Here is a 23,197-nt window from a genome sequence, read left to right on the forward strand (position 1 = left end):
GACTGCTCATCTAATACGCTAACTCCAATGGTTTGTTTGTGATTCTGTGATATAACATGTCTGAGTTGGAATATTTAGCAGAATCACCTTTTTCCCGGTCATAACCAAGATTTAAAACCAGTCGATTTAACAGACAGCATGACATAATACTTAACCTCATCACATCTAATTTACTCAAGTTTGCACCATGCTTAATGTTTTCCTTTTTTTCCGTACCTTGTTGAAGAACCCTGTTTGCAGTGGATGACAGTCTGTTTGACCTCAGAAAATCAGGCAGACAGACAGCAAATCATTCAGAATGAGTTAGAGCAAAATGAAGGTAGTTAGAATGCTAGATGATGCAAACCATTACAATTTATTGACTAAAGCAGGCAGGGAAATAGATGAGATGGTTGGGGAACAATAAGGTAGACTGCATAGTTAAAAGGAACCAAATTAGAGAGACATTTATATTTGGGTTATGATGTGTAATTAACTTTTTTTTGTGTGTTCAAACTCGTTCAGCCAGAGTTGGTGCAAACTTAATACAGTAGAAGTGATGAGGTACGCGCACAGATTCTTAACTTTTATCACCATGCATTGGTCCTTATGCCAGAAGTACTGCTAAGAAGCAATTAATTCTAAAGTGGCACATAAGAATGATTTAAGACATTTTATGGGGTTGAGGAATTTTGTCCTTTTTGGAATTTTCTCTTTGTTACAAATGAAACAAATGAGTGGTCCCGACCTATTGCACTAGTCATGAACAAATAGATTATTTTAACCAAGGAACAAACCATAGACTGTATATTAGAAGTGGACATAGTAACCTGATGTCTCCGATTGGTTTGTGGACTACAGGAATGAAGGCTTCGGTTCGGCATTTTATCCATTGCCATCTTGTTTTTTTGGCTGTCGCCATCTTTTTAAGTTAAACTGAACGCTAAAGATATTTTTAAGCGACCAAAATGTAACACTTATCCTCCCTGAACTGAAAAGACGCTGTAAAAGGGTTAAAGTTCTTAGATGAAAACACGGACACCTCCAGACCGCTGTATTGAAGAAGACTTAAAACTAGAGATTGAGACCATAAACTCATGTTTACAATGTTTACTGAGGAAATAAATCAAGAGAGAAGTAGAGTCAATTCAATTCAATTCAATTCAGTTTATTTTGTATAGCCCAGAATCACAAATTACAAATTTGCCTCAGAGGGCTTTACAATCTGTACACATGCGACATCCTCTGTCCTTCCCTCACATCGGCACAGGAAAAACTCTCCTAAAAAACCCCTTTAACAGGGAGAAAAAAGGAAGAAACCTATGGGAGAGCGACAGAGGAGGGATCCTTCTCCCAGGATGGACAGAATGCAATAGATGTCATGTGTACAGAATGAACAACATAACAGAGATACAACACATTCAATGTATATGACATAAATGATTCATATAATAAGACTACTTATAATAACAGCAGCAATTATTATAGTAGAATTATAATTATGAAATAGGGTAAGTAGTAATGTGATTAATAACAATAATCAAAGTAGCGTCATATTCTCATAGACTTCTATACAATCTGACTTCTTTTTGCAACCAGAGGCGTCGCCCCCTGATACTCAGTAGAGAGAATGCAAGTTTAAGACACTTCAGCATTGGCTTCACTTTTCAGACCTGGAGGTTGCTGCCTGATACCAACACATGTTTGATTTAAGTATCATAATGCCTTAATCTGAATGAATTTTGAATTTCCATATGATGACAGAAATTAATTAAAATAATATTCTGTTCACCATAACATCATCATACTAGCTTAGAGAAGCCTTTTAGACTTAAAGATTCTTCTCAGCATAACTCAGCACAGTAACTCCTACAGATCAGTAGTTGCTGGGGACAGGTGCTGACAGCTCCTACTGCAGGCTATGATATTAGTGTTACTGCTCATTGGCTCTGTGCGCCAACATGCACACCCACAGTCAGAGCAGGGTATGTAAGATAAAGTGAGGGACATCTCACATTCCCACAGGAGACACTCGATCAGATGGACAAGTGACTTTCTTGGCTGCACCTCCCCAGATACAAGTCACCTTCCTCTGCGCCGCCATCTGAGCAGATCAATCACAGAATGAACTCATATCTTAACCCTGACTTCATTAGACAGAGTAGATACAGCTGAGAACTTTCCATTTGATGTCATCCCGATGAAAACATATGAAAAGATGCCCACAGCACTTATAGACCTATATTGTACACATCCCTACATGTCCAAACCTTAGTCTGTATGTAAAGCTGGACAACGCGTCTCCTCATGCTCCCACTGTACAAAAATGAAGCCAAACTATCCTGGATACGGGCGCCGCCATCTTGTGCGATTGAAACCAGTGTCTGTGCAGTAGTGATCAGGAAGTGGAGTCGTGGTATCAAGGTCCTGCCCACACACCAGCTCTACCATGGTTAGCACCATGGTAGTTAAAAAAAATATATAAATACATAAATGATCAAATTGACTCATGTTCTGTCATGCAGGCTCGTGATTGCTGTTTAAGAAGTCATTTGTGTGTCTGATATGAACACACATGGCGGTAAAACAGAGCTGGCAAACCTGTTGAATTGTTGCCAAGCTAGCTAGCGTTACAGTCAGTAACTGTATGAACCATCTGCAGTATATCAGAATGTTTATATACAGTCTATGTTTGAAAGAAACACTCCCGATTGTGGAAAGTTAAAATTAAATATCTCCTCCGGCTCACACACACTTTTTTATAGCATCAGATAAGTAATTAAAACCAAATGTATCTGAAAAAATGATCATGTGAATAACATCATTGGGAAAAAATGTATTTGAAGGGTTGTTTGACTTTTTATTTTGGCCTGTGTCCCCTCCCCTAACATGTAGGGGGCAGGGTTTATAACCTTTACCGCTGCCAGCAACCAGGGGGGCGATGAAGATATTTTGGACTCGGTTTTGGGAAGCTGCCATCTTTATATACAGTCTATGGTCCAAATATAAACTGTACAGACAAAGACATCAGTTCTATAGGAGCGAGAGTTTATTTTATGGCAGACGGAATGAAGTTGTTGCTGAAGTGATCTTTGTGAGCAGGGAAAGGTGTGACAAGTGAAAGCGAAGTGGGTGTGAGTTCACAGAGGGCACAGCAGGACTGGTTGAGTGATGCCACAGTGTCAAAGGTGGAGGGTTGTTGTAGTGATGTCACGGATTACTACAAGTAGTTGTGTTTGAAAATGGTGGGAAGCCAGGCCTGTGGTGCAGCAGTGTTTAAGGAACAATCCCTTAAGCCCAGAAGCCCCTATCAGTCATGCAGGGATAACAACTAGTACCCCTTCATGCTACATGCAGAGTGCTGTAATCCCAGTGAGTAGCCCCCCTACACCCCAGAGGGTCACATCAAACCAGACCTGCAGTAGCTGCTCCCTCTCCTCTCTGATCTACACTGACATATTGGGACATTTATCAGGACATGTTGAGCAGACAGGAGCTCATTCTCCAAACACAGCAGGGTGGATTTGGTGGAGCTGTGAGGTTATTGAAAATTACCACACAAGGAAAAGGCTGTATGTTTTTGCAATGGCACGGATATGATCCCACCTTTATCATTGTTTCCATTACCAATAGATTGTTCAGTCCTATAAAATGTTATAAAACTCTAAAGAAGATTTTTTATTTTCCACTGATATAAAACAGAGAAAAGCAGAACATTGCTCAAAAATAGATGACTAATAATTTTAATTAATTTATTGATTCAGAATTATTTGTTTGTTATCAAAACAAGAATAATCCACTCTTTAAAAATGGAAACTTTGGGTTGAAATTAACTCTCTTGCTTGGCCAAGAAACAAAAGCTACAACTTACCAGTAAACTTCCCTCTCTGAGAACTAGTTTAGAACATAGCCATCTGAAAAATAATACACAACCAGAAGCCTATAGGAATCCATTTCCCTTTTTAGCACGCTGTAATATACTGCATTATAGTGAAATCCTCTAGCCTTCAGCTTGTTATTGAAAGGCTTTAATTGCCCCTTTTGGTGTTTAACCCCCTTCAAGAATCAGCTCCAAAGCTAAACTGCTGCCTCAGCACAAACCCCTCCATGGATCAGTCTGTGGAGCAGAAACAGATTACTTTGTGTCTGGCCAGAAGCATGAAGGAATACATTGATTAAAGAGAAACTGGGAAGTGTTGGAGAGCATCAGGGCCAACTGTCTGTACAGTACAAGTCCTCTTCAGTCCTTATTTTACACACACAGTCTTGCCCTCTTTCCGCTCCTGTGTAACCTTGTGGAAAACCCCCCAGCAGTGTTAGGACAGCTGCTAAAAGATCCGATCTGTGTTTCAGGATCAGGTTTTGGCTCACAGTGTAACTCCGGCTCCGCTTTCGCTCGCTGAGTTGTCTGCTGTCAGCAAAGAGCTACAAACAATACCCGCCTGCCGTTCCTGCCGGTCTCTGCATGATCCTGAGATCCAGTCCTACGTTACTTCGCTTACATGTAACGCTATTTTGATAACACTGTTCAGAACCTGCTGCACGGTGGTGTAGTGGTTAGCACTGTCGCCTCACAGCAAGAGGCTCCCGGGTTCACGTCCCGATATATCACGGAAATGTACGTGACGATATATATATATATATAGCACCCCTGGGACCCTTAACTGGATAAGCAGGTTACGCAAAATTAATTAATGAATGAACGAATGTTCAGAACCTAATGACATTATGAAGAATAGTAAGAGACATTCTGCTTCTGGGTGACTTATGCTGCATTCATACCAAATACGGCACACATTTTTTGCGCAAGAACATTGCATACAAAGTCAATGCACAGGATAGACACCGGGCATTTGCATATTCACATGAGTTGACATTTTTCAACTCGGGGGGGGGGGGATGTACGTGACGCTGTGTTTGCGAAAGCCAAGAAGCTTCTGCTGTTGAATTAGAAATGGAGGAAAAAAAACCTTGTAGGTGTTCACGCAGAGCAAACAACGATGCCGAATTTACGCCTTTATGACTTCATTTTGAGTGTTAATGGAGCTTCTACAATGTTAGCACCAATCGATCCGAGTTCTTTTGAGAAAACAACCATTTAAAATGGTATTTGCTTATCATCTTGTGGAGAGAACTAACAATTAATTAATTCTGACTTTTTACAAATCTGAATCATTTTGGAGGTATTTTGACATCCCTTTTGTCCGTTTATTGCATTTAAATCACTGCAAAAATTGTTTCGTTTCTGGTTTGGTGTGAACGCAGCATCAGGACACAGGTAACACCAGAGAGTGAAAAGGTGTTCACATGAAAAACTCTTAATTTATTTCTTATGCACTGGTTCAGGTGTTCCATACGCTCTTGGGCAACTGTGGCTCAGTGGTAGAGCAGGATCGTCCTTCAATCAGAGGATTGGCGGTTCGATCCCCTCCTCCGCTAGTCCACATCGATGTGTCTTTGGGTCTTTGGGCAAGACATTTAACCCCAAATTGGTTCCGCAGACTGTGCCTACAGTGTATGAATGATTGCTTAGAGTCCTGATAGGCAGGTGTCACCGTGCATGGTAGCCCCCACCATCAGAGTATGAATAGATGTGAATGGGTGAATGATGACATGTAGTGTTAAAGCGCTTTGAGTGGTCAGAAGACTAGAAAAGCACTAAACAAGTAAAACAATACTGCTGCCTGCTTTCCTGTATTTTTTGTAAATAAGTCTTTTTATCGAGCTGTGACTGACTGTGCTGGGTTTTGTGCTGGCTGGATTCTAGTCGCTGCAGCATCCCACTGGGGGCTCGACTCCCAGAGCCGGGAATGCTCTACAACCCACTGGGTGGTCTCCTGGCCACTGGAGAAGAATGTGTTGGTCATTTTTTCTTGTTTCTGCCACGTCAGCTTTAATCCAAAAAAACAAACTCACAAAAGTACAGTGACCGTGCAGCAACTGGCACTGTAAACACACAGATGGCTAACGTAAACTAAAGGCCGACACAATAAGTGAAGATTACAAGATAGCAGTGTCATTTTGACTCTCTCAGGCTTTCAGAAGTTTGGTTGTATTTCCGAAATCTTATCCTGCTGTTACTTAGTAGTTGGCTTTTTCTTATAGATTTAATTGATGACTCTAAATTTAAATGATATGGACCTCTTGTAAACGTGAACTGCTGCCCCCTATTTGTTTGGAGAATGTGGCTGGACATAACACATTGCACCTTCAAATGTTGAGTATCTCATGCTATAGCAGGGCAGCATATAAGTGCAATAAATTGTTGAAATCTTGACATTAAAAGAGAACTTGGGGTCTTTTTATAGTTTTGGCATTGTGTTGGTTGTGATAAAGGCCTCCATCTGCTTGCGTCACACCGCCTCTGCCTGACAGTGGATAGTTCGTGCAGCAAAATTGCACTGTACCGCAACTGTATTTCTCAGAATGATATGGAAGTTTATTCCGAAAACACCTGAACATATTTTATTTTTAAGATGGGAGTAACTGATGTTAACTTTAGCTAGAAAACTACTTTGTGCTGGGTGATGATGAGGCAACCCAGAGATGGGGTCTATCTAGTAAGCTACAAAGTAAGGTTGTTGTGGGCTTTTTTTGTGTAATATTTCAATAAATATATTAATACAAAATACAATATTTATTTTATTACTATTGGTTAAAACATGTAAAGGTTTTAATTTAGATTTTTTTTCTTTTCGTCTTTCGTTCTTTTCATCTTTTGCGTGTGTTTGTTGTCTCGAAGAAATTACGCTTTCAGCCACTCTCCTTGAAGGAATTTATGGTATTTCACTTCGTTTTACCAAATTGTGAAGTGCACTGATTCATTAGTCTGACTTGATTGTCTGATTGTTGTTGGACTTTCTGATTGTGCTTTCAGAAAATGGATATGGGGCAATGAACCTTTGAAGCATACTGAGACTCTTCCATTGTTCTCATTAAAAGTCATTAAAGAGAGAAAGTAAAGAGTAAACTGATGAATGTTCACAACACACGGATTTTATGTCGACCTCTGTTTTCTCTTCCAAATAAGTCTTTCTTTTTTATTGAGGATCTTAACAGTCAGCTTGATGCAGTGTTATTATTAAAGATACAAATCAGGGCCAAAAATATAGAAATAAAATAATTTCAAATGGTAATAAACTTGAATAATCTATGTCCAATTAGCCTTGCTGGTGGTGATGTCCTGTAAATAGAACAAGGGCAAACAAAGTCCCTCCTCGGCTCCTTCAGTCAGCCAGAGGGCTGATGGGAAGGGGCTTTTTGCTTATTATTCCAATAAAATCCACAGCTACTGTAACAAAGCAGGATGGATGCCAACCCCTTTAAATAAATTACACCCTGACCAGCACACACACGTGACTATGCTGCAGTGAAACAAGTCCACATGAACCTGTCGCTGTGTTTCAGAAAATACTCGAGGCCTCGGAGTTCAGTAAGAGTGTCCAGTGAGGAGGAGGAGCAGAGGACCTTCAGGCGGTGATGGACAGTAGACAGATGCTCCAAACAGCTCCACACAGCTCCACACAGCTCGGCACAGCTCCTCACTGCTGTTTACACAGAGTCACATGTATGTATCAAGAAAAAACCTTTTGGAGCATTGGGGGCTGATTTTTTTTTTTTTTTTTTTTTTTTTTTTACACAGGGTCCTGATGCTTATCTGCAATATCTTCACAGCATGAAGACTGAATGGGTAAACGGTTTTAGACACATAGCTATGTACCTAGTGTGATATGATGGTCTCTGAATGAGATGTACTATAATGAGGTTTTATGTCGGGGTGGTGTCACATGAGATACGGTGGGATAAACAGATGTTAAAATCACAGATGAATGCTGTATTATTACATATTATACTGTAGCAAATATAGATTTTATATCCATAACGGTTGATGAAAGGACATATATCCGTTATATATGTGTTCTTTGGGTTGAGTTGAATCTGTACTGATGTTTGGGATTATGCAAATGTTAAAGTGTGTTAACCTACAATTATGATAACTAATGAGCGCTGAACCAACATGTTAATGGTGTTTATGCGGTAAACCAAAGCCTCCATTTAATAATACTGACTATGTGATGCTGACTGTCTTTCACTATTTAAGCTGCTTGTAATTGACAACACATGATCATCTTGAATTCTGCACTCCAAGTAAGGAAGCAAATTATGGCCATAAAGTTTCAATCTTCTAGGCAAGTAAACACCTTATTGTGAAACTGAATCACTACCCAATACGTCAGTGGTATTGAAATGTTTAACACAGTATTTTACTTTGAAAAGCATCTTGATTTATGTGGTCTGAATTCTTCTCTTTTTACTTTTCATTAGGTCATTTCAAGTGGGGAAATTTCAAAAACTATATATTTTTATTATTTCTTTAAAGGCCAACAAATTCGGAAAGACAATTGAATCATCTAGTAGAAATAAAAATCTACAATCGTGTTGCTAAAACTTTTTGTCATTTCTGGGTATCTCATTTTATTAAAATCTTTAAAAAAATGACTGTTACCAAAATCAGAATTAGAAATTCAAACTTGAATGTGTGGCTCCCAAGAAAAAGCAATCAAATGTTTAATGAAATTAATGTAGTGGTATTTATATTTCCACATTTAGTATCAGGTAGTCCTGGAATCCCATAACTAGGTATTTGTTTGCTGATCAGATTGAGATAATATGGCTTTCATATTGCTTTCATATTGCTTTCATAGACAAGAGATCATGAACAATGTTTTTAGTTGGGCGTATGTCAGCTCTTATGTTGGCATGCATTGTGACCAGGGTATTATCAGTTCGTAATAATGTCAGTCTGTTACTTCCAGTGTCGATGAATATGACTTGAAGTTAAACCACACACTCTTAAAACACCCCTGGTGCCTTGAATTGCAATCTGAATATTATTTTTTTCTATGCTCTGGTATTGACATTACCTAATGTATTGAAACTGATGTGGAGAATAAAGTATATTGAAAGCTTATAAAGGAGGAAATTAAATGTGTCCAGCTGTACCTGCTGATGTGTATTTGTTTTGTTGTTGGATTTCAGTGCTGCCTTCTTAATCTGCTGTCATTTTACAACTATTTCTTGGAGTTAGTTTTAAAATATGCTAATATGGCCTGATATCCCTACACCTCAAAACGATATTAATATCAAAATATGTATTTATTATAAAACTGGTGCATTAAAGCAAAATGTCTAAAGTGATGCGTAAAAGACAGATTTGTATTGTTAATGTGTAACAAAGTATGCAAAAACTGTTTCTTATTGCTTTTATACTTTTGAATGTAAATTAAAAAAAACAATATTTATATACAGACAGTGGGTAAAATAAGTATTGAACATGTCACCATTTCTCTCAGTAAATATATTTCTAAAGGTGCTATTGACATGAAATTTTCACCAGATGTCGGTAACAACCCAAGTAATCCATACATACAAAGAACACCAAACAAACAAGTTCAGAAATTAAGTTATGTGTAATAAAATGGAATGACACAGGGAAAAGTATTGAACACATGAAGAAAGGGAGGTGCAAAAAGGCATGGAAAGCCAAGACACCAGCTGAAATCTATCAGTAATTAGAAAGCAATCCTGCCCCTTGTCAGTGCAAATTAATATCAGCTGGTTCAGTCCCAACTGATGGCCTATAAAAAGGTGTCTCAGTACCAAGGTGTCACACAAGAAACATCTCATGATGGATAAAAGCAAAGAGCTCTCTCAAGACCTTCGCAACCTTATTGTGGCAAAACATACTGATGGCATTGGTTACAGAAGGATTTCTAAACTTCTGAATGTTCCAGTGAGCACTGTTGGGGCCATAATCCGGAAGTGGAAAGAACATCATTTCACCATAAACCGGCCACGACCAGGTGCTCCTCGCAAGATTTCTGACAGAGGAGTGAAAATAATTATCAGAAGAGTTGTCCAAGAGCCAAGGGCCACTTGTGCAGAGCTTCAGAAAGACCTGGAATTAGCAGGTACAATTGTTTCAAAGAAAACAATAAGTAATGCACTCAACCGCCGTGGCCTGTATGCACGCTCACCAAGCAAGACTCCATTGCTGAAGAAAAAGCATGTTGAAGCTCGTTTAAAGTTTGCTGCACAACATTTAGACAAGGCTGTGAAATACTGGGAGAATATAGTCAATCATGGTGTGGGGCTGTTTTTCAGCATACGGCACTGGCAAACTTCATATAATTGAAGGAAGGATAAAAATCTGCTGCCATCTACCAGGATGATGAAGATGAAACGAGGGTGGACATTTCAGCAAGACAATGATCCAAAACACACAGCCAAGGAAACTCTGAATTGGTTTCAGAGAAAGAAAATAAAGCTGCTAGAATGGCCCAGCCAATCACCTGACTTGAATCCAATAGAAAATCTATGGAAAGAACTAAAGATCAGAGTTCATAGAAGAGGCCCACGGAAACTTCAAGATTTGAAGACTGTTTGTGTGGAAGAATGGGCCAAAATCACACCTGAGCAACACATGCGATTTGTTTCTCCATACAGGAGGCGTCTTGAAGCTGTCATTACCAACAAAGGCTTTTGGACGAAGTATTAAATAAATTTCAGTAAGCGTGCTCAATACTTTTTCCCTGTGTCATTCCATTTTATTACACATAACTTAATTTCTGAACTTGTTTGTTTGGTGTTCTTTGTATGTATGGATTACTTGGGTTGTTACCGACATCTGGTGAAAATTTCATGTCAGTAGCACCTTTAGAAATATATTTACTGAGAAAAATGGTGACGTGTTCAATACTTATTTTACCCGCTGTACATGCATACATACAGCGGGTAAAATAAGTATTGAACACGTCACCATTTTTCTCAGTAAATATATTTCTAAAGGTTTCTTTTTTAATAGTGTGTTGATAAAAGACATACTATAATATTTCAAAAAAGTCATAGTAGTCAAGTATGTTAAATAAAATCTAAAAAAAGAAAAAAAAGTCAGGTTTTTTGGACTCATATAGTATGTCAATAAAAAACTCAGAATTAAATCAAAGTATAATATTTTGAAAAAAGTATGTCAGTATATGATGGTAAAAATGTTAAAAAAAAAGCCTCATAGAATAGTATTTAAAAAAGAAGCATGGTATAGTATGTTGAAAAAGAAAAAAGTAATAAAAGAGTCATTGTTTAGTATTTAAAAAACAGTCATAGTATAGTATGAAAAAAAAAGCCATACTATACCATATCACTTTTTTTGCATTCATGCGTATGTCAAAAAAAGTCAAAATAACCTCATGGTTAAGTATGTCGTAAAATATAGAAAATAATTCATAGGACAGTATGTCGGAAAAAATCATAAAAGAGTCATAGTTAAATAAGTTGAAAAATTAACAACAATCATAGTATAGCACGTGGAAAAAGTCATAGAATAGTATGTCGAAAAGTCATAGTATCAAATGTTGAATAAAGTAAAAGTAAACTCATAGTATAGTATGTCAAAAATAAATCAGAATTAAGTCAAGGTATAATATGTTGAAAATGTAAAACAAAAACCTCATAGTATAAGTATTAAAAAAAAAGCATGGTATAGTATGCCGATAAAAAATTAAAAAGCATAGTATTGTATGTAATAAACAAAAAGTCATGATTAAGTCATGGTATAATATGTTCAAAAAAGGTCATACAAAAGTTTAATAAGTAAAAAGAAAAAATGTTTAAAAATCATAGTATAGTATTTCGACAAAAGTAGAAAAAAGGTCAAAAAGTCCTAATATTATAGTATGTCGATAAAAGTAAAAAATTCCATAGCTTAATATGTTGAAAAAGTCATAATAGCATAGAATGTAAAAAAAGTCATAACCTCAATGTAAAAAAAGTCATAATAACCTCATGGTATAGTATGTCTTTTTAAAAGATGTCATAGTATAGTTTGTCAAAAAAAGTAGTTTAAAAAAAGTAATAAAAAAGTCATAATATGTTTAGTATTTTGAAAAAAGTAAAAAAAAAAGGCATAGTATAGTATGTCCAAAAATGTTAAACAAGTAATATAGTATGTCAAAAAAATGGTAAAAAAAGTAAGAGTCTAAGTTTAGTATGTTGGAAAATGCCGAAAAAGTCATCAAGAACAAAGAGCAAAGTAGATTGAAACCTTATATAAAAAAAAAAAAAGAAATTAAATGTGAATTGCTGCTGCTGTTTGGTGCTTTGTTGGATTTAAGCTTTCAAAACCCCGAAACATACTTCACACCGCGTACCGGGAACTCGCCACTTCCTGGTTGGAGCGAAGTCTGAGTGAACGGTGAGGAGAGTTCATAGAAAGGTCAACTCTGAATGAAAACCTGGGAGTCTGCCGTCTGGTTTGGTTACCGAGTGTGCCAAGCATGGAGAGTAAAATCCTCCTCAGTGTCATGTAGCGCGTCCATCACAGCGGACTGCTTTTCAACACCTTCAATGACCTGGATCACATCGTATGACTCACACGGCTGGAAAACTCCCTATCCCTACAGTTGGTAGCGACCAAACCAGAGCTAAAAGAGAGTTATATCACAATCATCTGCTCCCAATGACTGATATTGCTCCGAATTATTTTTTTTACAGGATGTGGAAAAAGGCATATTGTTATTCTCACTAGAGTGGAGTGGTCATGGAGAATAACTTTCAGCACTAGAGGATCGCCCAGTTTGAAAAAACAAAATCACCAAATAAGGACTCAGGAGACCACATGTATGAGACAGTATTCCACATTTTATTTTTGGATATTACCATAGCTATATGCAACTTCTGACGACAGGTATCAACTACAGAATAATACACTGAATATTTCTGTCGGTTTCAACTCTTCTTTTTTTTTTTTTTCTTCTTCTTTCCTGCTGCTTTTTGGTCCAGTAACATTTTCTGGTGGCTGATTCCCCCCCCCCCCCCGTGTCACTGAATGTCAAACATTGAAACACATGCACGTCATTCACCTGGATACAGCCGAGTAAGACGACAGTCGAACGGACCTGACAGAATGAATATGCTTGTTTTTTTTTTTTTTATCTGAGACACCCATACAGTAGTACTAATTATCATAAGGCTAGATTACTGTACAGCTATGCACCAAAGGGTTCACTCCGCTGTTCTAGAAACAGAGAAAGAGCACCGTATTTACAACTCTATTTACATTTGGTTTTAAAAAGAGAATTCAGAGACGACAAACAAAGAGAGAAAGAAATATTTCAAACAGCTTTCCTTTTTTTTTTTTTAATCTGTTCAGTCCAACGTGGCCGTTGTGAGGCGGCACAAGTTTGGAATAAAAAAAAAAAAAAAAAAAGAAACTAATAAAAATGTTTCTGTACAGATAGCTGCAATACACCGTATAGCTTATTGCCAATGCCCTTAGAGAACTCCCCCATTCCCACCTTTGTCTCTTGGCCAGCTTCTATAAAGCTGGAAGTCATAAGCTTATTTTTATTTATTTGTTTTTTTCTCTCCTGCACAGGTGAGCTCTCATTCTAACCGATGAGACTTCACGCTGCCCCCCCACACACATTTTTCAAACAGCAGATCGCTCCGAACAAAAATGTACAAGTTTTTAAAAATAAACTTTACTTTTCAACATACTTTATATATACATACTCCATACGTGAGTCGACGCGCTGCGCCCACGTGTACGGTAAGCTTTGGGTGACACGTGGGGTGCAGGTGGGACTGAAAGAATCCAGCGGGGGGGGGGGGTCGGATCAGAACGGACTACTTGGATAAAGACAGTGAGAGCCAGACACAGCTAATGTTCTTTATCAGCGACTACAACGATCATTTAAAATAGGAATAAAAAATAGGAACACCTCATTTTAAATAAATGGTCAGCAGTAACGTGTTCAGCATTATCTCACCACAGAGGAGTGCACGCGCTCTGATAAACAAGACAGGGTTTCTTTCTGACTCAAGTGTCCTGCCTCTTTAAATAAAGAGCCACTGCCAAAACTTAACGGTTGATTGACAGATGAGCTGAATTCATTTTTTTTTTTTTTTTTTTTTTTTTTTTTTTAAACAACATAAAACGGATTGTCTGAGTGCAATATGGAGTCCAGACTGGAGTCAAAATAAAAAAAATGTCTCTCTTCCTGCGTGGATTTGTAGAAATAAAATCCACTTTATAATCCGGCTGCTGCAAACATTCAGAGGGAGAGGAGGGGGGTTTCTGATGGGGGTGGGCTGCCTGCTACAGTACAGCACTTGAACTACGGCACACTACAAGTACTGCAGAGTATTAGGGCTGTTGTTTCCAGAATAAAAAATAAAAAGAATCATCTGACATTTTTAGAGAAAAGACAGAAGTGTTTTGGGGATAAAGTTGTAATTTTAAATGAAAGAAATACAGGAAAAAAGTAATTATAGTGGACTAAAGTCATAACTTTTCCAAAAAGTCCCCATATTTATGAGGATAAGTTTGTTTCTGCCTTTGTTCTTGAAATATTGTGATCTCAAAATTATGGCATTTTTTTTAAAAATATTACAATTTAATCTCAAAATATGTCTTTTTAATAGAATTAAGACAATCTATAAATATTAAAAATGTTTGGTTTAAATGACGACTTTATTCCTAAATTAGTACGACTTTTGTCAACTATTATTACTACCCTTGATATTGACCTTTTCTCCAAATTATTGACTTTACCCCATATCATTAAAACATTTTTCCCCTCACACTACAGCTAAAAGATGGGACTTCTACCGTTATATTTTCCAGCCCATAACCAGTTACCATCAAATCCGTCCAACATCCAACAACAAAACCAGCACACTAGTAACTTCCACTAATCTGGTTGTTAGTTTGGGGCCGTGACACAAGGATGAAAGATAACGGCACTAAACAAACTAATAAAAGTTAAAAACATCAGAAGGAGGGCGGGTGTGTCGATGGACAACCAAACACAGTAAATAATCCGATGTGCAGAGGGACTGAGAGGGTGGAGGGTGGAGGGTGGAGCTGGTCTAGCTTCAGATGACCTGGCAGCAGCTGGCCGGAGCTGAGGTACAGAGTAGGCCGTCCCTGGAGCCTCCGCCCCGCTGGATGTTGACGGAGATGGTCTTCTCACACAGAGGTAGTTGGAGCACGCCGTTTTTCAGGGCGCTCAGGTTGCTGTGAGCGTCCCTTCCAGCCGGGCCGTGCAGCGCTGTTTTGCGGTGGTGGTGGTGGTGGTGGTGGTGCGGGGCGTGGGTGCGAGGCAGGGCGGCGGTGGTGGGGAGGGTGATGGTGTCCAGGCTCCCGGTGGAGCCGATGCACATCCGCCAGGCCGACTTCTCCTGGATTTTCACGCTCCCTCCGGAGAGGCCGCGAGGGTCTATGATGAACTTCCCCCTCCCCCTCCTCCCCCTCGACCCCCCGCCCCCGCGGTGGTGCTGCAGCTGGGAGCTGAGGCACAGGCTCATCAGCTTCAGGCTCTCCACCAGCTCGGTGCCGCGGCTCGCCGTGCGGGAGGAGCGGGACAGAGAGCTGAGGGAGGGGTTGGTGGTGCTACTGTTGTTACAACAACTGGAGGGGCTGTCTTGTCCTTTACTCCCCCTCCTCCTCCCCCACTCCCCCTCCGCCGCCACCACCACCCCCTCCTCCTCCGTTCCCCCCCTCCTGGAGGACTACCCCTGTCCTGACCAGAGGTTCCCCCTCCCTCTCCGGGGGTTTGCTCTGCCCCGAGCCGCTGCCTCCCCCGTTGCCCCCGAGCTGCCGGGCGGGCCCTCGCTGCTGTCCCTTCGGTTCAAGCCGTAACCGAAGCCCGAGTCTTTGTCCAGACGCCGCCGGTGGCTCTCCGAGTCGTCGTCGCTCGTCTCGGAGCTCGAGCACGACGACCCCCGACCCTGGCTCTTGCGCCGGTGGTAGCGCTTCTGCGTGGAGCCCGGGGATGAGGAGGAGGCGGCCCCAGAGCTCACGCCGGCGGCGTTCCGGCCATGTTCATCTTGAGGCGGCTGAGCTTTGGCGGCAGGCCCTCGTCCATGACGAAGTCGTCGTCCGACTCCCCCTCCTCCTCGAAGATCTGGTTGAGCACCGGGGCGCTCTTCCTGGAGGTGAGGCGGTTGGTGATGGAGGGGGGCTTGCGCCTCAGGATCACCTGGGTTGGGAGGGGGGTCTGGTCCCGCTCTTCCTCCTCCTCTTCATCCTCCTCCACCCTGAAAATTAATGAGACGTGTGACTTTGTCAGATGAGAACAGGATCACAAAGCAACATCAGGCTAGACAATTTAGAAGAGCTTGAACTAACTATTATTTACACAACCAAATAATATTCCCATTATCTTCTGCATCAATCGATTGACTGCTCTAAAAAGAAAACTGGGAAAATTGACCATCAGACTCAAGAATCCACAGTCCAGAACCCAGAAATATTCAAAAGACTTGAGCAGCTGGAGATCTTTTTTCTAGAATCATGACTGATTATCAAAATAGGCATTTCCCTTTTTATATCTACTCTGGTTCCTGGTTCTTCTCTTTCATTCAGTGATAATGGAAATAAACAACAACACCACTGAAACTGAATCCCACCTGAACAGACAGGTTCGCTGTTTGGCTGCTGCTGAGGTGGATGGAGTGGGGGTCCTGATGGTACCGGAACCAGACCCAGAAGTGGGGCCCGAGGCCGCAGCACAGGCTCCCTGGAATAAAAAAATAAAAAAATAAATAAAAGCAGAATAAATCAAAACAGGGTGTTAAGTATCCAAGTGTCCAAATATTCCCAGCGGTGGAATAATGAAAGCTAAGTGTGATGGAGACGGGGCGTACCTGTCCCGGAGAGTCGGTCACCGTCGTATCCTCGCCGCGTCGGCTCAGCTCCATCAGGCCTTTGGAGCGGTGTCCGTTGAGCAGGTTCTCTGCGCTGCGGGCCGGGGACTGGGGGCCCCCAGCGTGGGAGATGGAGGAGGCCGCCAAGCTGTCCTCTATGTCCTGGTGCATGTCCACTCTGGTTGGCCACGACTGCCTGTGGAGTTATGACAGGGGGATTCAACTATGAGTTTCATATTTCATCCATTTTTTATAATACGTTTTCTTAAGCCTTCGATCATTAATATAACTCTTTATGCTTTAACACAAGTCACTGTGTTCCCTCCTCAAGCGACTTAAGTTATCAAATAGGTAAAACCTTTTTCTCAGACTAATACATGGTGATTATACGGACAAATGTAGACAATGGAGCGGAGCGGTGAAAATCAAAGATGCTGCGTAGAAGTTGTTCCACTGAAATTATGGAAATGTCAAACAATATGCTATCTGACCCAAGTGGGACCAATAAATCCAAATCCTCTGTACAAAACGGGCTATCACTACACTCTGCTGTGTTTAATGGGGGTCATCTTACATAACAAGCCCAACAGATTTGAATCTGATCACAGGTCATTTATGTGTTTCATTCAGTGATGGTCATCGTCTCAAGCGCCACACAAAGGCCTCACTGTGTGTGTGATTTCATTGTTGGCTAAACCACTGATCCTCTGTACATCGACAGTGAGTAATGAGCCTGATTAAACACAGTCTGCCTCCGGACTCTAGACCAGGAAGAGAGTTTATCCAGCTAGTTAGTCAGCGTCACAATGAGAGGGGGGGGAGAGAGAGAGAGAGAGAGAGAGAGAGAGAGAGATGTGAATGTCATAACATTATACTAATAAAGTAGATGGTGTCATCCTGTGTACAATAAGTGAGAGAAACAACACTGAAAGTGTGTCATCACATGTCATCACTCAGGTAACAGGTAACCATATATACAGCTGGTCCAAGTTGCCACACAACTCACTTGGGTTTTGAGGGAAAAGGATTTTGTCCCAGACAACAGTCTAAGTTCTAAACACCTGGTTAACCACGTGAATTTGACACAAAACAGAATTGTAACAAAACGTCTTGTTTATGCTTGTACAACTAAACCACTTTTTTTGTAAACGATCACAGTTAAAATGGAGTATGCTCGTTACCTAACTGAAGTTACATACCCAACGTTAAACACAACGTTAAGTCAACATAGGCCCGTTACCATAACTACTTTATTTGGATATATATTGTCCCAGATATAATTACAATATTATTGTTGTTAAAGACCATGTTATGCCACTTGTAATGATAATACAATAGCATAATAATGCAAGCAAACCAAAGAGCAATGAACTTTGTATTCTTAAGAATATTAAGACTTTGGACTAGCGATGAAACGTAAATAAGTTAAATGGACTCTCAGGCTCTGTTAAAAAAAATTGCAATGTCCAAGTTTTATGATGCAAGGGGAAACCCTGCTGTTTATCCTGGCATCGTGTTGCCTAAAATGTTGGTGACATTGTCATGTAAAAACATCAAGGGCAGAAAAAAACGTGTCTATATATCGCACAATAAGTGTTTTAAATCCCTCAAATACATGTGACAAAGATATGTAATAGGGTAGGACATTTTTGAAGTTCAAGAAAAAAACATAAATGTTTCCCCTACCATTGCTGAAAAAAAGGAACAAAATATGTATTTGCCAAATTTATGTCCACAGTTTTATTCCAACTCCATTGTGAGGAGTCTTTATTCTTATTCTTAATAAAGTAACTAACAACTCAGCTTTTGAGATGTCAAGATTTGACATTTTAATAATCTGAAATTGATCAATATCTTTCTCATAAGCACATAAGCTAAACCAATATATGTACTCAGCAGATGCTGATCTATCTGTTCATTAAGTCAAGTCTATCTGCATCTATTCTGTCATCTGCATTAAGTCAAGTCATCACATCACACTGTGTCACACACACACACACACACACACACACACACACACACACACACACACACACACACACACACACACACACACACACACACACACACACACACACACACACACACACACACACACACACACATCACACACCTATCTGATAGGGGCCTTATCCACAGTGTGGGTCAGACTGAGCCAATTAGCAGGTCTCCCTTAAACACTTCAGTCTCAATCCTCTACACGGGGATCACAGCACAGGAGGCTAAAGGCTCATTTCACCAGAGCTCAGTAACACCAGGCTGCTTCTGCACCACTGAGGGACAGAGGAGAAGCACCTTCACATGCAGCACTTTGGAAGGCGTGAGGATGGAGGAGGTGGCCAGGATCATGAAGTTCCATTTTTTTTTTTTAGCCATCAGTTAGGTGCAAATATTCTCCTGCAGGGTCTCACCCAGGCAGCAACCTGCGATGGACCGTCAGCAAAAATACTGAAATCAAGGCGTCAAAACGGCGGTCCACAAACCAATGGGTGATGTCACGATGACAACCTTCACTTCTTATATAAAGTCTATGGTCCCACCACAGAGGCCAGCTCAAACTTGTCACTTACAGTGTTTGTGCTGGTCACTGTTGCTATGTACTCACTGTCAGTCTGTGGGCAGCGGTGGAAAATGTGATGACTGACTCATGTCTCCTCTTTACCTGTATTTACTCTTTAAATCTTGAATGATTCCTAGAATATAATCAAGTAAATAATAAACCTTGGATGTAAATAAAAAACTAAAGGTTTTATTCTTAGACCTAAAGCCCCCTCTGTAGAGCAGGAAGAGGAATGTGTTGCACCACCACAGCTGTCCCGCTGAAGCCTCCTCACTCCTCTCTTCCTTATTTGTTCCTGTTCCTTTTATAACTGGTCACCATCCAGCTCTCCCCTTCCTTTTAAGAGGAGCAATGTTGGCAACAAGGCAAAGAGGGGAAAACTTGGAAAGCTAAACTTCTCAATGTAAAAACTAAGAAAAATACATCCTCGTTTATGACGACTGGCTGGAGTCAATCTTTCATCCCTTAACCTCACCAGTGAACGGGAGGACGTTAAGCGTTAGAGGTTCTTTATACGACCTTCAGAGTGTTAATATAGCAGAAAACAACTATTACCTATGAGATAAAGTGGAGTAATGTCTACCTGAGCAGAGAAGGAAGTAACCCACTGCCTTGTCGCAGAAACATAACGCCTACCCTCAGGTAAGCTAAACACTGTTAGCTCTGTTGCTTTGTTTGGCTGTTAGCGCCGTTAGCATGATTCGCTGCAGGCTCAGCCATCGGCGTGTGGAGGCAATAAATTTGATCTGAATCTTGGATTTATCATCTTTAAGTGTGAAAGTCAAGGGAAATCAAAGAGACTAAGGCCCATATTAGAAATGTAGCGAGTATCTGTTGACTATTTTCTCTCCCATTTCTTCCGCTCTACTTCCTCCTCTCAGCCCAGCAGGTGGAGGCCTAGTGAAGCCAGAAATGGAAATGAAACCTTTGGAGATCTAACCTAGTCTTAAGCAAATGCGACAGGGCTCTGCCAAGGGGGCCAGACAGGCAGTGGAGTGAGGTAGGTCAATTACCATGTTCATGGCTAGTGCCGTGACTCAGATAGTCATTATGATGATGATGAGCAGTGCTAATTGTGTTCACTTAAAAAGGAATCTGGAATGGTGCACGTGGGCGACAGCATGAGGCAGGTGGCCCTTGGGCTCTAAGATAAGCTTGTTCCCTTACCTGAAGTGCGCCTTGATGTTGCTGGGGCTGGAGGAGCGAGTCTGCACCTCCTTCTCCTGCTTCTCCCTCAGGATCCTCTCTGCTAGCAGGTAGTATGTGGCTGTGATATGGTTGTACTTGTTGGTCTCCAGGGCACTGAAAAAAACACAGTCACATTGTCAACTATTACAAATGGAGAACAAGACGTGGGCAAAGGTATCAACAGAGTCAAGGACAATAATAGATAAATGTCATGAATCAATTAAAAATAATTGTGGCAGAGTGGTTGAATTTGCAGATTTCTACATCTTCCTAGGGCTGCAAGGACGACTTTTATTATCAATTCGTCTGAAGATTATTTAGTCATTTAATTGATTGTTTTGTCTATTAGAAAATAGTGAAGAAAAAAGCATTCCCAGAGTCCAAGGATATGTCTTTATATGTCTTGTTTTGTCTGCCCAATAGTCCAACACCACAAGATATTTTTTTAACTATCATAAAAATAAACATTTGAGAAGTTGGAACCATTATTTGATTCTCAGAAAGAGTCGCAGATTCATTTTCTGTCAATCGATTAAGTACCTAACTGTTGCATCTCTACATAGGTGAAAACTGGAATTCCGAAAGCAGCGGAATTATTTCAGCAACATCAACACAGGGTCTTTACACAGGACAACAGCAGGCTGCGTAGCAACTGACGCACATCGCAGTTAGAGCGGATGACCGTGCGGAAATCCAAACACCACAACAGAGGAGACCACGTTCCAGCAGCAGCTGCGAAACTCTCAAGTGGTGGACAAGTGCTGTAGTTGAGCTACCACTGGACACAGCACCGTGTCACTACGTCAGAAGAAGAGCTGGGCTTGAGTAAAAGCTACTATCATGGCGAACAACAAGCACGAGAATGGAAAAGATGTACTGTTACTAGGAATACGCGGTGAAGTTGAACCTGAAAATTGCCGACAAAGTAGCTATTAGACTAGCTGACAGCTCTTACCACAAAATCATTTGTAAACCTCATTGCCATTTCATTCATTTTCATTCACCGCTTGTCTGTGGAACATCGATTTTCAACAAGCTGTTCTGATGACAGTCCTACTGAAAGTCCTAGAGTGCTCTATAACAATCTAATGTGAGTGCTTCAATATGGAAGCAACAAACAATGATGTCACAGTCTAATGCTTCTAAAGGCCCAGGCTATAATAACCTGTATATGACCTGTCACAATCATAGGTTGTATATAACAAGGGGACGTAGTCATCGCGACGTCACCCATTGGTTGGTGGACTGCTGTTATGAAGCCTCCAGTTTAGCGAATTTGCCGTCTACATCTTGGAATTCAGCTCTAGTAGCGGCAGCGACCTGTCAATCACAGTAAGCCCGCCCTAAATCATACCCTGCTTTATGGTCTATTTGTCTCTAAATGGATCATAATGTACTAAATGAACATCTTGCTGCATTGAAGAAGACTTTAAACTAGAGATTGAGACCATAAACTCATGTTTACAATGTTTCAGTTCAAATCATTGTGAAGCACACAACCCGTTGACCCTCTGTGACCCAGATGGAACATGTGGAGTCTGTACAGAGGAGCACATTCCTCCAGTAAGCATTAATGCTTCACCTCTGCATATTGATGAAACTGACGCTGCCAACAGCTGTTCACACTGGAGGAGCGAGAACATTTGTGCAATTTCTGTTCTGCAACGTTACAGCAAATAACTCGGTGCCTTAGATACCCTTTAGAGGAGTCATAACATGGTATGTATCTCATAAATCATTCAACACATTTCTGTTGATTCAGACATGTGGTGACCAGTTCACGATGACTAATGTTGAACAGTGCAGTGCTGCGTTCTCTTGTTCATTACACCATGTGCTTTTGGTGTATTATAATATATATATATATATATATATATATATATATATATTATATATATATATGTTGTGCTGCCGACACTGTTCCAGAGTGTCAAATATAATTAAAAAAAAAAATTAATTGTAGACTAATGGCCTATAAATACCATAACCTGTGAGCTACAGAAGTACGGTTTCTCTCATAAGCTGATATGCAAAGAATCTGTACAAGACACACACTGGTATGCTCATCTGTCAGCACTCACATAAACACTCCCTGTTAGTGTAAAAACAGATTTATGGTGGTGTCTTTGTGGTAGTGTGTAGCTCTGAAGGCAAGGGAGGAAAAACAAAGGCAACAGGTGCAAATGGAGAATGTCAACTGGACACCAGGGTTGGTAAAGAAATAATAATAATGCACAATTTAAAAATAAAATCTGTCCATTTTTTATTTGGTGTGGACTGGTTTGGGGGAAATAAATCCACCTCAAGGTTTTTGGGGAGTTTTTCCTCACCTGCTCCGAGGGTCCAAGGACAGAGGATGTCTGTATGTTTCGCCGATTATAAAGCCCTCAGGGGCAATTTTTGTTATTTGTGACATTGGGCTAAACAAATACAATTCAAACTGTATTAAAATAAGCAATACTAGGTGTTATGTCATGTTAAATGTCTGCCCATTTAAATGAATTGTAAATAAGTACTTTGTTCAGCATTTATCATTCTCCAGATCCTAACTACAATAGCCGCCTCAGAGTGCAACTGATCCTTGTCTGGGATCAGTTGCACTAACGCATGCAACAGGCTGACCAAGGCCGCAGGTTGAAAAACTTTGAGACAGAGGCATCTGAGTGCGACATAGAGGGAGTCCATGGACAGGAGACGGAGGCCTGAGATGGACATTGTTTTTTGGAGAAGGGTCATACCGAATGTTTTTTTTATTGTAAAACT

At 40.4% G+C, this 23,197-nt stretch overlaps 2 protein-coding genes across 3 annotated transcripts in view; one reads left to right on the plus strand and one right to left on the minus strand.

Annotated features, from left to right (window-relative positions):
- The window catches only part of ano10a (anoctamin 10a), a 38,601-nt gene extending 29,540 nt beyond the window's left edge, over positions 1-9,061 (plus strand). For both annotated transcript variants that reach the window (XM_054621468.1, XM_054621469.1), the window contains one exon: positions 7,387-9,061. In XM_054621468.1, coding sequence (XP_054477443.1) covers positions 7,387-7,428 — 42 coding nt within the window. In that variant the 3' untranslated portion in view covers positions 7,429-9,061. The remainder of the gene's footprint in view (positions 1-7,386) is intronic.
- Positions 9,062-14,128: 5,067 nt separating this feature from the next.
- snrka (SNF related kinase a) overlaps positions 14,129-23,197 on the minus strand; it is a 48,171-nt gene continuing 39,102 nt past the window's right edge. Inside the window, 10 exon segments of the mRNA XM_054621693.1 lie at positions 14,129-15,473; positions 15,476-15,493; positions 15,496-15,539; positions 15,541-15,586; positions 15,589-15,633; positions 15,636-15,854; positions 15,857-16,077; positions 16,450-16,559; positions 16,687-16,882; positions 20,414-20,548. Coding sequence (XP_054477668.1) covers positions 14,914-15,473; positions 15,476-15,493; positions 15,496-15,539; positions 15,541-15,586; positions 15,589-15,633; positions 15,636-15,854; positions 15,857-16,077; positions 16,450-16,559; positions 16,687-16,882; positions 20,414-20,548 — 1,594 coding nt within the window. The 3' untranslated portion in view covers positions 14,129-14,913.

Source organism: Anoplopoma fimbria, chromosome 20 (genome assembly GCF_027596085.1).
Source record: "Anoplopoma fimbria isolate UVic2021 breed Golden Eagle Sablefish chromosome 20, Afim_UVic_2022, whole genome shotgun sequence".
Classification (NCBI taxonomy): Eukaryota; Metazoa; Chordata; class Actinopteri; order Perciformes; family Anoplopomatidae; genus Anoplopoma; species Anoplopoma fimbria.